Source organism: Arachis hypogaea, chromosome 15 (genome assembly GCF_003086295.3).
Source record: "Arachis hypogaea cultivar Tifrunner chromosome 15, arahy.Tifrunner.gnm2.J5K5, whole genome shotgun sequence".
NCBI lineage: Eukaryota > Viridiplantae > Streptophyta > Magnoliopsida > Fabales > Fabaceae > Arachis > Arachis hypogaea.
This window is the reverse complement of record NC_092050.1, coordinates 21758764-21769873: the sequence shown is the minus strand read 5'-3', so window position 1 is coordinate 21769873 and position 11110 is coordinate 21758764. Positions and strand designations below refer to the sequence as shown.

Sequence of the window (11110 nt, the reverse complement as noted above, 5' to 3'; positions counted from 1 at the left end):
ATCCGACCCTGATATTTTTTTTTGGGACTAATTAGTCAACATGCTAAAAAAACCAACATTGCCTTTTTTTTTTGCATAGGAGCCTCGTTGTTCTTTCGAGGTAATTGTTAGGGACCGGATTAGATTTTTTTTTGTTCAAGAGCCTCATTCTCTTTCGAGGTAATTGTGAGGAACTATTTTGAATTTTTCTCAAAAATTAAATTTCCGTATCACGTCGAGTTCGTGTAAGTCACCATAGTTAGTTTGTGATCCTGTTTAAACCCAAATAAAAAAAAAGGAAAAGAAAAAGAAAAAAAAGACACGTGCTTGAGGCCTGCGGGCAGGAGTGATAATGTGTGATCGTCGTCGCGGCTACATAAAGCCAACGTATGTAGTTTGCGTCTTTGTGAGGGTGTTTGGTTTTGTTGCAGCAATGGCATGATTATGAATGAGCAGCGACCACCAAATTTGATTCCCAAAAACCTACGAAAGACAGAAGATGTCGCTTTCCCACCGCATCTATTCATTCCATCAATCCCCACCACCCATATGAATGTGAATGACCCCCTTCAATCCATTCCTGCTACTATTCTCTTCTTTTCTATTACTCCATTACCGTTGTTAATTACTAACTTATATTTCCTCATTCGTCTTTTCCCTTCTCCTTAATTATATTATTAATTCATTATCATTACTTTGAGGGATGCTCTTCTTTTTTCTTCTCTAATTAAATAACAAGAGAAGAATCATCTCATTGTGGGGGGAGTTTTGATTCAAAGCGGAAATGACTGGCACTGGAACAGCAACTGTGGGGGCAGAAAGCGTTTTCCCTCTTCTTCGGCTTCAAACGACGTCGCATATTCCCAAGCTAGGGTTCTTAAAGCTCAACCGCTCTCTCATCAGCCTCAGATCCCTCCAAATCAAAGCCTCCGACAGCTCCAATCAGCTGCGCCTCAATGGCGCTCACGACCTCACTCTCTCCAACTCCAATGGCAATGCCACCGGATCCGGTAACCTTCCGTTCCCTTCATTCTCTCTCTCTCTCTCTCTCTCTCTCTCTCTCTCTCTCTCTCATTATGACTTGCTGGTTGAGCAAGTTTCAGTTTAGTTGGCTATGTAGTTTCCTGACGCGGTTCTCAATCAGGGACAACGAACCTGAAGCATTTATCTACAATTGGAAACTCTACAAATATTCAATGGCACAGCTGTTCCGTCCAAAAAGATGATAGGCACAGGTTACTCCATCAAAAAGGATGTGTCATATGGATCACTGGTCTTAGTGGCTCTGGTTAGTGGCTCTCTTCCTCTTCATTTTTCTCACTTTTCTTTCGTTTTTTTTTTCCCTTTTTTTTTACAAATTATATAAACATACAACATAACTCATAAATCTAGAAAAAGTATAAGTTGGTTTGGTAAAGTTTCTTTCAAGAGGGTTTTCACAAGTACCTCATTTTGCTTTTCGTAAATAAAAAAGTTAATGTGTTTATTTTTGCAGTTTTTAAAAGTTAAGATGTTTTTGAAAGCATTAAGAGAGGTTTTTAAAATTAACTTGTATTTATCAAAATTAAAAGGTTTAATATAATTTTATATATTAATTAATATTTAAATTTAATTATTATATTAATATTTATTATATTATTTTTAAATTTTAAAAATTATTTTCCTAAACGGATTTGTTGTTGTTTGTACTTATTAAAAATTAATTTTAATTTAATTTATCAAATACGGATTTGTTGTTGTTTGTACTTATTAAAAATTAATTTTAATTTAATTTATCAAATACAAATGTTTCGGCCTTTTAAAAAGTTAATTTTTAAAAGTTAATTTTTATAAGGCACTTTTGAAAAGTAAAAATCTTACCAAATTAAACCTTAGTATTTAGTGTTTATAAATTAGGGTGTAGGATTAAGGGTTTATGATTTAGAAGTCAAGATAAATACAATAAATTTTAAAAAGTTGGCTAATGTTAGTCGAAAAAAGTTAGTTACCTAGCATTATTCATTTTGTAATTACACAATTTACAGGGAAAAGCACCATAGCTTGTGCTTTGAGTCGAATCTTGCATCAGAGGGGCAAGTTGACTTATGTTCTTGATGGGGACAACATTCGGCATGGCTTGAACAAAGACCTTGGATTTAAAGCTCAAGACCGTGCAGAGAATATCAGGAGAATTGGTGAGTTTTGTTGTACGGAATCACTTGAATGCTATTTGATTGTCATGCAAGTTTTGAAAGCTCTACTTAAAATAAATATCAACAACACAACTTGATTTTTCCATCCAGGTGAGGTAGCAAAGCTATTTGCAGATGCTGGAGTTATTTGCATTGCAAGCTTGATTTCTCCGTATAGAAGAGATCGAGATGCCTGCCGATCAATGTTGCCAAATGGAGATTTTATTGAGGTAATTCATTATTGTGACTGCTCTTTTTCCTAGATTACTTACTTAACTGAGATTTCACATTATTACAGGTTTTCATGGATGTGCCATTACATGTTTGCGAAGCAAGAGACCCCAAGGGCCTTTACAAGCTTGCGCGTGCTGGCAAGATCAAAGGTAGTCTTGCACAGCCTTTTTTATTCCATTCTTCACTTTTGCTTCTTTCTTTACATGTCGTCCATATATTATTATGACTATGACTACTAGAGTGTCTCCAGGCTTTACAGGGATTGACGATCCTTACGAGACACCGATTCATTCTGAGGTATGTGTCCTGAACTTTAATAGAATATTGTTGATTGACTTGTTGGGATGTATGTAGATTGACATTCCTATCACAAGTGGTCCAGTTTAGAAATTTTGTTGCATTTTTTAGGTGAGTAGCCCTTAGCATGCCTTTATTGCTAAAGAAACTTGTGCTAGTTATGCATTTCAAGCCTGCACCTTTTATTTCACCGTTTATATTCCTGAATTTGACTGGTTTCTTCCTTCAAGCTTGTATCTTCTGTTATCACAAAGAATAATATTGGAAAAATATATTTAGCTTTCTCTCTTTTGAAATGATCAGATAGTGCTGAAACATGGAGAGCCATGCGCTTCCCCTGTTGAGATGGCAGAAAAAATAGTCGTATACTTGGAGAACAAAGGGTACCTACATGCATAATATGGCGGTGCTCCTATCTTCATTCTTCAGCCACCGAAATTTTGACTATATACTTTCTTTAGTTTCTTAAACACCAGCTCCTGCAGCGTTGAAGTGATCAATTACCTAATGCTACCATCTACTTTGTCTCCTCTCTCTCAAGAGTTTAAGCCTGTAGTTTATTATTGTAAATATAGTATGAAATTTGATGGATTTATACTTTCTAATTTCTATACCTACAAGCCTACAACCCCTTTTGTAAATATCTTTTTTTTTTTTTTCTGTAACGGTGTTATGATATGTATTCCTAAATAGCTATACGGTTCTTTGCCTGTTCTGTTGTACGTATGATAATTGAAATTTCTGTTGGTTAATCTGAAGTTAAGACATTAGACTCAACGGTATCTTTACTTTGTTCTTGGACATGCTAAGTATGAATTAATTCTAATTGTTATCAGGTACGTGAACTTAATAGAAGTGCCAAATATGAGAAACTTCTTTCGTCTAAAGTGCACACATGGAACCATGCGGTGGTTGGTGGCTGGTGATTTAATAATATAATATCTAAACACTATAAAGGCGAAAAGTGACATGGAAAAATATTAAAATGAAACCAGGCTGTTAAAGTGCGCCTTTCTTGCTTGATATTCGGTGATCACTGATGACTGATGAGTTACATGGTTCCGAAGATCTAATCGACGAAAGGTCCGTTTAAAATTAGTAAGTGCGATAAAAATAAAGGGGCATTCCGAGAATCGAACTCGGGACCTCTCGCACCCAAAGCGAGAATCATACCACTAGACCAAATGCCCGAGCTATAAGAACTTTCATGTTTAATATTATATACCTATATAAATCATTTGATAAGAGAATTATAACAATTAAAATAATTAATATTTACTTTGTATTTTCTAAGATTTTTTTTGGGTAATATTCTTAATTAATGTCTTTAAAACAGTTGTAAGAAAAACCTTTTAACATAAACTAGTATTAAATAAACAAATATTATTCAACCAAACTCCCATTCAAATATCCTAAAAAGATAACAAAAAATAGAATACACACTGATCTATTTTTTCCTTTCCTTCATCTGTATTCTCTTCCCCATAGATTTATACAAAAGAAATTATGTATTTTAATTCAATTTCCGAATATAAGCACTTTACAAGCCGGCAACTATTTCAATATCTTTCGAAAATTACAGAATAAATGTGTAAATTACTCTTTCTCGATGGTAATTTTTATCCTTCGTTTGCTTCGTTTTCAGTTTCAACTGGAGCGGGATATCTTGATTCTTCACAAAATGCTCTCTTTTAATCGTCATCCTTGAGGACCAGAGACAAAATGTCTGGTTGCAGAAAATTATATAACACGAAGATAATTGAACTAATACTGTAATAGATTACACACTGAATTAATCAAATGGCAACAAGAAATGCAGATTAAAGCACTCGAGATATTTCAACAAATTGGGTAATAGGTACAAACATTCTATTACACATATCACCCTGGTCAGATGGAATCCCCAATTTGCAGCTTTATACAAACCAAGACGTCAGTAATAGTAGAAAACACGGAAGGCATCATACTACTTCAATTTCAACTATCAACAGCCATGTTATGTTGGTTTGCGCGATCTCTCAATATCTGAGCAGCAAATATCAAAAGTTCTACCATCTCAAGCCCCGCCGCAGAAACAGTATCTATCTTCTCATCACTGCATTCCTGATGCGGCGTGCCACTGCCCCCATTATCTCCCGTGTAACCAGCATCTCCTTCCCCTGACCAACTGATGGGTAAGGAGCTCCCAAGTGCAGTCTTTACAAGTTTTGCTTCATTGATAATTTCATTGAGGACTTCGGAGATATTAGAAACTACATCTTCACAGGCAACAGATTCCTTGGTCTAGTTTGCCATATCAAGCAAGCAACCCATATTAATATGTTTCAGATGTTGAGTTTCAAAACTAAGCATGACAAAATTGATACGTCAAGAGGGGAAACCTCCCTTTTATGCTTTGATTCTTTCAAATATAGAAGTTTTAGCACTTACGGAACGAAATATTTTTATACCTTGAAAAGAGAGAGACGAAGCCTATGAATTGATGAAGTTAAACACTCCAAGCTTTCCATGCTTTCCTTAAATGTAGCAATTTCAATCTTCATTCTGATGGACAAGACATGTTACCATATAAATAGACAGAAGTCTGAAAACAATCACTATTTGTCATAGTGGTAGCTTCATGCAAGTCAATTAGATTAGAGATATGCTTAAATTACCCTCCAAAATCATCTATTGATGCAATAAATTCAGATTAACTGACTACCAATAAAACACTTACCTTGCAAAATCCATACTGGTGGATCTCTTATTAAGGAATTTTCCTTCATTATTTGGATTACTGTTGACTTCATTGCCGCTCTTATCAAGTGGGCCAATCCATCGACTTAGATATGTTTTCTTCAGTAAGTTTTTTAAACTTCCATCTCTTTCATGAGTAATAAGCTTGCTTTCTCCAATGCTAACCATGGCTTTTCCGTGTTTAGTCTCCTGATCCAGTTTCCTAGACAAGAATTACAGCATATTTTGATAATCATGCAATATTTAAGGAAGAGAAACATCTCACTTATTTCATAAAACAGAGAGGTTCAGACTCAGTTTTCTGATGGTACATGTTCGCATTATTTTGTCCCCAGAAAACTAGCAAACTATTTTCCAGAATGCTTTTCAATTTTCACATGTTATTCAGTTGTGGCAATCAAATCAAAATCTAGAAAATATAATTGTTCAGAAAACAGTTGAAAACAACACTCTGAAACAGCTTAATGCAGGTTTATCCTTCAAAATACACAACACTATTATAAAGATACCGCTGTTTTCAATGAATGCTTTTCGGTTGATTAACAAAGATAAAGATGCTTCCAGGGGAAAAATTTCACTACAGAATAACAAAAATAAACAGCAGCCACTAATAATATAAAAATGAAAAAATATGATTCCATAACCATCATATGAAAGCAATCATACTCTATCAGTAACTGATGCTCCTGCTTTAGTTGTGCAAATTCCACAAGAGCTTTCACCTTTTCATTGGTAACCTGAATTAAAAAAATAAAATAAAATAAAATAAAAACCTTACAGATTAGAAAATCATATCTGGAAACAATAGATAAAAGCAAGGATCCCTGCACATGTAGCTCTTCAAATTATGAATCATTAATTCACAATTCGGAGGCACATGCATTATTGAAGAAAAAAAGTTACAAGATAATAATAGAGAACAAAAAAAACGAAAATAAGGTATTAAACAAATATCGAGCTGTCTCAAAACCTCAAGTCCTTTTCTAAACTCTGCTAGCATCAAAATCTACTAGCACCTAAATGTTCCAAGTGTTCGAAGCAGAGAGGTGACTTATAATAACCTGCACCAAATTTCTCTGAAGTTCTTCAATCTTCTGTTGAAGGGCTGCATTCATATTTCTCTCCAATAGATGTCTTTCCTCCTGTTGTGATAAGAGCAATAATGCAGCAACCTGAATATAGCATAGTGAATATTAGAATGCTAAATTACCATATATCAAAAGCACATATACTTTTGTCAGCGAAAAAGCTATTAAAAACTAAATAAATGGAGAATAAAAGTATATGATCAGATGGTGTAAAGACCTTTTCTTGTAAAGCAACTGCTAGAGCATCAAATCTATCACCTTTTCCACCAGCTTCCAGTTCCACCAAGCTAGGATCACTCTGCAATAGAGTGATCAATTATATTAATGAATACCAAGGATTACACTTCATATCAGTCAACATAAATCAATTGAATAAAGTGAGGCTCCACTCTAGACCAGGTTAATACATTTACGTTGGGTCCCAGTGTTACCATAACATTGGATAACTTTCTATAGGGAAGACCATTTTTGTTGTTATACCATCGGGAGTAACTCTATCAAACAGCTTAACTTTAAGGGTAAGTTTGCTATCGGCAAAAATGATAAGTCCCTTTGAGAAAGGAATACAATAGTCTCAGCATTGCAGATTCAAACCTTAGATGATGATACTGGTTTAGTTTGAGGGCTTATATGCACATCTCGACATTCATGATCTTCTAGTTGTCCATCTCTTTGGGGGATCAAATATGGCACAGTACTCTGATCAAAACTCCTGACTCTTTCATCAATCACATTGATTATGGATTTAATACTTGATTCCCCATCATTCAGTAAATTCATAATATGCTCCTTATACTGAGAGTGATGATGCTTTAGGTCTGCTATGCCATTATCAACCACTTTGTCCATCGAATTCTGCAAATTACTCGTTGGAATGCAAAATAACCAAACAGGTAAGGAAAGAAAAAAAAAGAAGCCAAAATAGAATAGATTAAACGATTAATTCCCTTTGAGTTTTAAAAGTACTCACTTGTTTCTTTTCCAGTATAGTTACTCTCTTCTTCAAATGATTTTCAATTTCCAAGCCCTAAAGCATCCAAAACAGGAAAAGAATAACTGGCTATTGAAAAATAGGGTTAACATAGCAAACATGACAAAAGTAAGCTAGATCATACCACCCTTAGTTTATTTTGAAGACGATCTACAGAATTCCTCAATGTCTCCAGCTGTTCTTCTAATGCACTCTGTCTGAGAAAGAGTTATTAACACCATGTATAGAATATTGGATCTCATTAAAAAAATACAAGTCCATTTTGTTAGGTTAAGCATCCCAAACATGCAATAAAAATCATCTGTCACTAACAGAAGCTAAGTCTAGAGTTATAGCATGTCATATATTGTTACTTCCATATTGGACACCATATGAATGACCAGCATAAGCTAGGAAACAGAATTTTCAAGGGAATAGAATACCAGGGCTCCAAAATCTTACAATGTATTTAGAGGTGGAAGCATCATTAAAACTCCACAATGCATCAGGATCATGCAAAAGGCATGCACATTTATCATCCCAACTTGTATCTTCAAATTCTTCCAGAGAACCTTGTCTGATCTGAACAAACTTATTAACTACCTGTAAGGGCAAAACAAGTATAAAGAAAAAGTCAATAAAAATGGAGCCTGCCATAGACAATCAACATGGAGTACAAAAAATCACTAGCCAGCTGAATGCATAAGAATTAAAGCATATAAATGCAATCACACAGCAAACAAAGATATTAATTATTAAGTATTTCCTTTTTTTGTGTGTGCGTTTGTTTGGGGGGGGGAGAGAGGGAGTAAATCTTTTCAAGTAACCTTGACACTCTGTAACCAGCATCCTCCAAAATATGCTTTATGCCAATAAAGATATAGCACAGCTAACCAGTGAGAATATTTCACTCGTGTATTCTTAAATCAGTTAGATGCTGAAACAAATCATTTTTTTTATTTCTTGCATAATAAAGCAATAGAGAAGAAATGTGCAGAACAGCCCAGCTTTTCAACTATTACGTGCTGAATCTTGAAAATATCAGGAAACCTATAAAATTATCATAACAGGAAATTAAACAAAGATATAGAGAAGGAAAAAGGGGAGAGGAAATATTACCATCTTGAAATTTACACTCAGCTCAATCTGCTTTGATAGATCAATCTGCAGAGCATCATTAAACTCTTTCAGTTTAACACAATCGGAGGTGAGCTCCTCTATCCTGTATAAAAGAAGATTGCATGAAGTTATGAAAAAAGTATATATATTTGGGGTAAGCCAAGTCCTACATATATAAAAACATAACCACAGGGAGCAGTGGTATAGGCAATCATATAATGAGCAACAAGTTTCACGTTTCCAATATTGCTTCAAAAGTTACCATAACAACACATTTCATTCTTGACCTCTATCAATTACTCCCATAAACCATGATAGGCTAAAGAATTGAAGATATCCACCAACAGATAGTTCAATACCCAGTAAAAGATAATGCTCTACACCAAGTTCTCCTTTATCTTTCTTTTTTTTGGTTTTGACTTTTGAATTTGATATTAGCTACATGTTTAATCACCATCAGCTTCCCGTTCTCATTAAATTTAAAGGGATCAAAGATTCAAAATACCTTTGATGAATGCCATTTATTTGTTGTGACATTATCTCCTCCTTTTCCTTGGCCTTTTCAGCCTGTTATTAGCACATTGAATGTTTAGAATATCCATAACCACCATAGTGCAAAGAACATAGAAGAGTGAAGCTGATACTTTTTCTAATGAAAATTGCCATACCTCAATAATTGCTTGATCCCTTTCAGCAAAAGCAGCAGCTACACAACCCTGGAAAAATTTAACCTGCTTCTCTGCTTCCATATTCTGGAGATATAATCAGTGAACCATGTTACTGCTCATGTACATTGTAGGTCAAAATATGTACAAAATCGATAAAGTTGACAACACAAAAGCATTTAATTCTTTCGATAAACTCTAGCACTTGTGCGGCAATTTATAAATTGGATTAAGAACTCTTTCCATTGTGTGCTTGCCATAAGTCATCGTAAAATTAGACATTCAAGTATAACCATTTTATATGAACAAATGGAAAACCATTACACCAATGTCTGTATGTGACCAAAAACTTTCATCAAGTTGCCGAAGCAGGAAAACAGATCCGTAATGCAATATCTGTTTAGAAAGAATAATAAGAAGAGTATGCAAGTAAAGGGATGGAGAGAAAGAATAGGAACCTTGGAAACCTCGGCATTGTGTAGATCTGCCAGTTGACTCTGAATACAGTAAAGTAAGTAAGTAAACAAGATAGAAAGAATTATTTAAGCGACAGAAACAAAAGGTTCAATAACCCACTTTAATTCTATAAGCCTCTGAAAGCTCCTCTTGCAGATTTAGATTGTCTCGTGTACAAGCAGCCACCTTCTTTTTCAAACTCTCAATCTCCTGCTCCAATCCAGCTGTCCTAATTGGGCATGAATTTCAATATAATGGGTAATCGTTGATTACCTTAACATAATAGATACTTATTGTACATAGCTTTCGTAATGGACAAGGAAAATGAATGGATACCTTTGGAAATGCATTCGAGTAGCCACAGCAAGGTACCCAGGCCCAGCTTGCTGCATGCATAACTGTTCAATATCTTTGCGTAATTCATCACGCTCTGCAAAAACATATACTCGTTAAGCACATCTTATAACTTTAACAAAGAGCCATCCATAAAAAGAATTTCTGAATTGTTATTTACTATATGCTTGGTATGAAACAAAGGAGGCTTGTTTCGGGGTTGCAATCAGTGAGGAATTAGGGGCATGATATGGTGTGGTTATAAGAACAACCCGTTCCTATGATTTTTTGAAAATTCGGAATGAATAGTACAATAGCTAATCAAAGTTAAGTCCAATAGCACAGAGAAAATAAAAGAAAGTTGACGTACATACCCTGTTCCAGTTGTTGGATCCGAGCCAACAAGGACTCGTCCGTTGCACTCTCAGCCATTCCGAAAGAATAAACGATGAATCACTATTAAACCAAATTGCAAGAGACGAGGGAGGAAGAGCAGCAAAAAGTTAAACCCCGAAAAACAAATCGAAACAACCAAATTGCTAATCCATCCATGAAACTCTGCATACGCGGTAGAGAACTGACGATTTGTTTGGCAGCCAGGAAACGAAAGAAGAAACCGAATCGAACTGGACACTCGCTGCCCCCTCTCTCACAAGTCACAACACCCACCAATTTTATGGAATTAGGATTCTTTTTTCCTTTTTTGGTGTCTATGTGGAATTAGGAATTTAGGATCAGAACTCTGATTTTCACAGGAGATACTTACGTTACGCTACGATTTTATTTTGGTTCAGCGATCTTAATTGTTTGTAAACGGGTAGCGTCAGATGTTTAACTAGATGGTTTGTTATATTTTTGCCATATTTTTATTAGAGGTAAAATTTTCTTTCTCTAACATTATTATTAGTTAAGAATTATTATAGAATTTGATATATTTAATTAAAATATTATTTAATTATTTATAATTATTAATTTTTTATAAAAAATAATTGTATATAAATATTTATTTTTTATTAAGGTAAATTTTAGTATGTAAATGGTTATAAATTTATAATAGTT

The 11110-nt window shown here is 34.6% G+C and overlaps 2 protein-coding genes and 1 non-coding gene across 5 annotated transcripts; 1 reads left to right on the top strand and 2 right to left on the bottom strand.

Annotated features, from left to right (window-relative positions):
- Nucleotides 1–295: 295 nt before the first annotated feature.
- Nucleotides 296–3458, top strand: LOC112749938 (adenylyl-sulfate kinase 3). Of its 2 annotated transcripts, none has more exons than XM_025798376.3 (7): nucleotides 296–989; nucleotides 1124–1267; nucleotides 2004–2153; nucleotides 2262–2380; nucleotides 2449–2533; nucleotides 2635–2681; nucleotides 2985–3458. In XM_025798376.3, exons 1-7 carry the CDS (start codon nucleotides 764–766, stop codon nucleotides 3078–3080), a joined length of 867 nt encoding a protein of 288 aa, XP_025654161.1. In that variant the 5' UTR covers nucleotides 296–763; the 3' UTR covers nucleotides 3081–3458. The 2 variants fall into 2 exon arrangements, with proteins under 2 accessions (XP_025654161.1, XP_025654162.1); XM_025798377.3 differs by having other exon boundaries at nucleotides 2624–2681.
- A 341-nt stretch (nucleotides 3459–3799) lies between these two features.
- On the bottom strand, nucleotides 3800–3871 carry TRNAP-UGG (transfer RNA proline (anticodon UGG)). The gene has a single exon. It is a non-coding gene; the product is annotated as a tRNA-Pro (tRNA).
- A 550-nt stretch (nucleotides 3872–4421) lies between these two features.
- On the bottom strand, nucleotides 4422–10890 carry LOC112749937 (uncharacterized). 2 transcript variants are annotated; one of them, XM_025798374.2, is made up of 17 exons: nucleotides 10426–10890; nucleotides 10055–10148; nucleotides 9839–9942; nucleotides 9721–9759; nucleotides 9266–9349; nucleotides 9103–9164; nucleotides 8598–8700; nucleotides 7941–8081; nucleotides 7624–7692; nucleotides 7479–7535; nucleotides 7103–7363; nucleotides 6726–6806; nucleotides 6482–6592; nucleotides 6087–6157; nucleotides 5401–5622; nucleotides 5132–5225; nucleotides 4422–4964 (listed from the first exon to the last, which is right to left on the bottom strand). In XM_025798374.2, the coding sequence occupies exons 2-17, from the start codon at nucleotides 10140–10142 to the stop codon at nucleotides 4659–4661; spliced, it is 1893 nt and encodes a 630-aa protein (XP_025654159.1). In that variant the 5' UTR covers nucleotides 10143–10148; nucleotides 10426–10890; the 3' UTR covers nucleotides 4422–4658. The 2 variants fall into 2 exon arrangements, with proteins under 2 accessions (XP_025654159.1, XP_025654158.1); XM_025798373.2 differs by having other exon boundaries at nucleotides 9839–9947; nucleotides 10426–10888.
- Nucleotides 10891–11110: the final 220 nt, after the last annotated feature.

Coding starts and splice junctions, on each gene's coding strand:
- LOC112749937 (XM_025798373.2), bottom strand. CDS start 10,483: ATGGCTGAGAGTGCAACGGACGAGTCCTTGTTGGCTCGGATCCAACAA. Junction 8,082..8,597: donor TGAGTGTAAATTTCAAGATG/GTAATATTTCCT, acceptor TTGCCCTTACAG/GTAGTTAATAAGTTTGTTCA. Junction 7,693..7,940: donor CTTCCACCTCTAAATACATT/GTAAGATTTTGG, acceptor TTTCTCAGACAG/AGTGCATTAGAAGAACAGCT.
- LOC112749938 (XM_025798376.3), top strand. CDS start 764: ATGACTGGCACTGGAACAGCAACTGTGGGGGCAGAAAGCGTTTTCCCT. Junction 990..1,123: donor TGGCAATGCCACCGGATCCG/GTAACCTTCCGT, acceptor GTTCTCAATCAG/GGACAACGAACCTGAAGCAT. Junction 2,154..2,261: donor AGAGAATATCAGGAGAATTG/GTGAGTTTTGTT, acceptor TTTTCCATCCAG/GTGAGGTAGCAAAGCTATTT.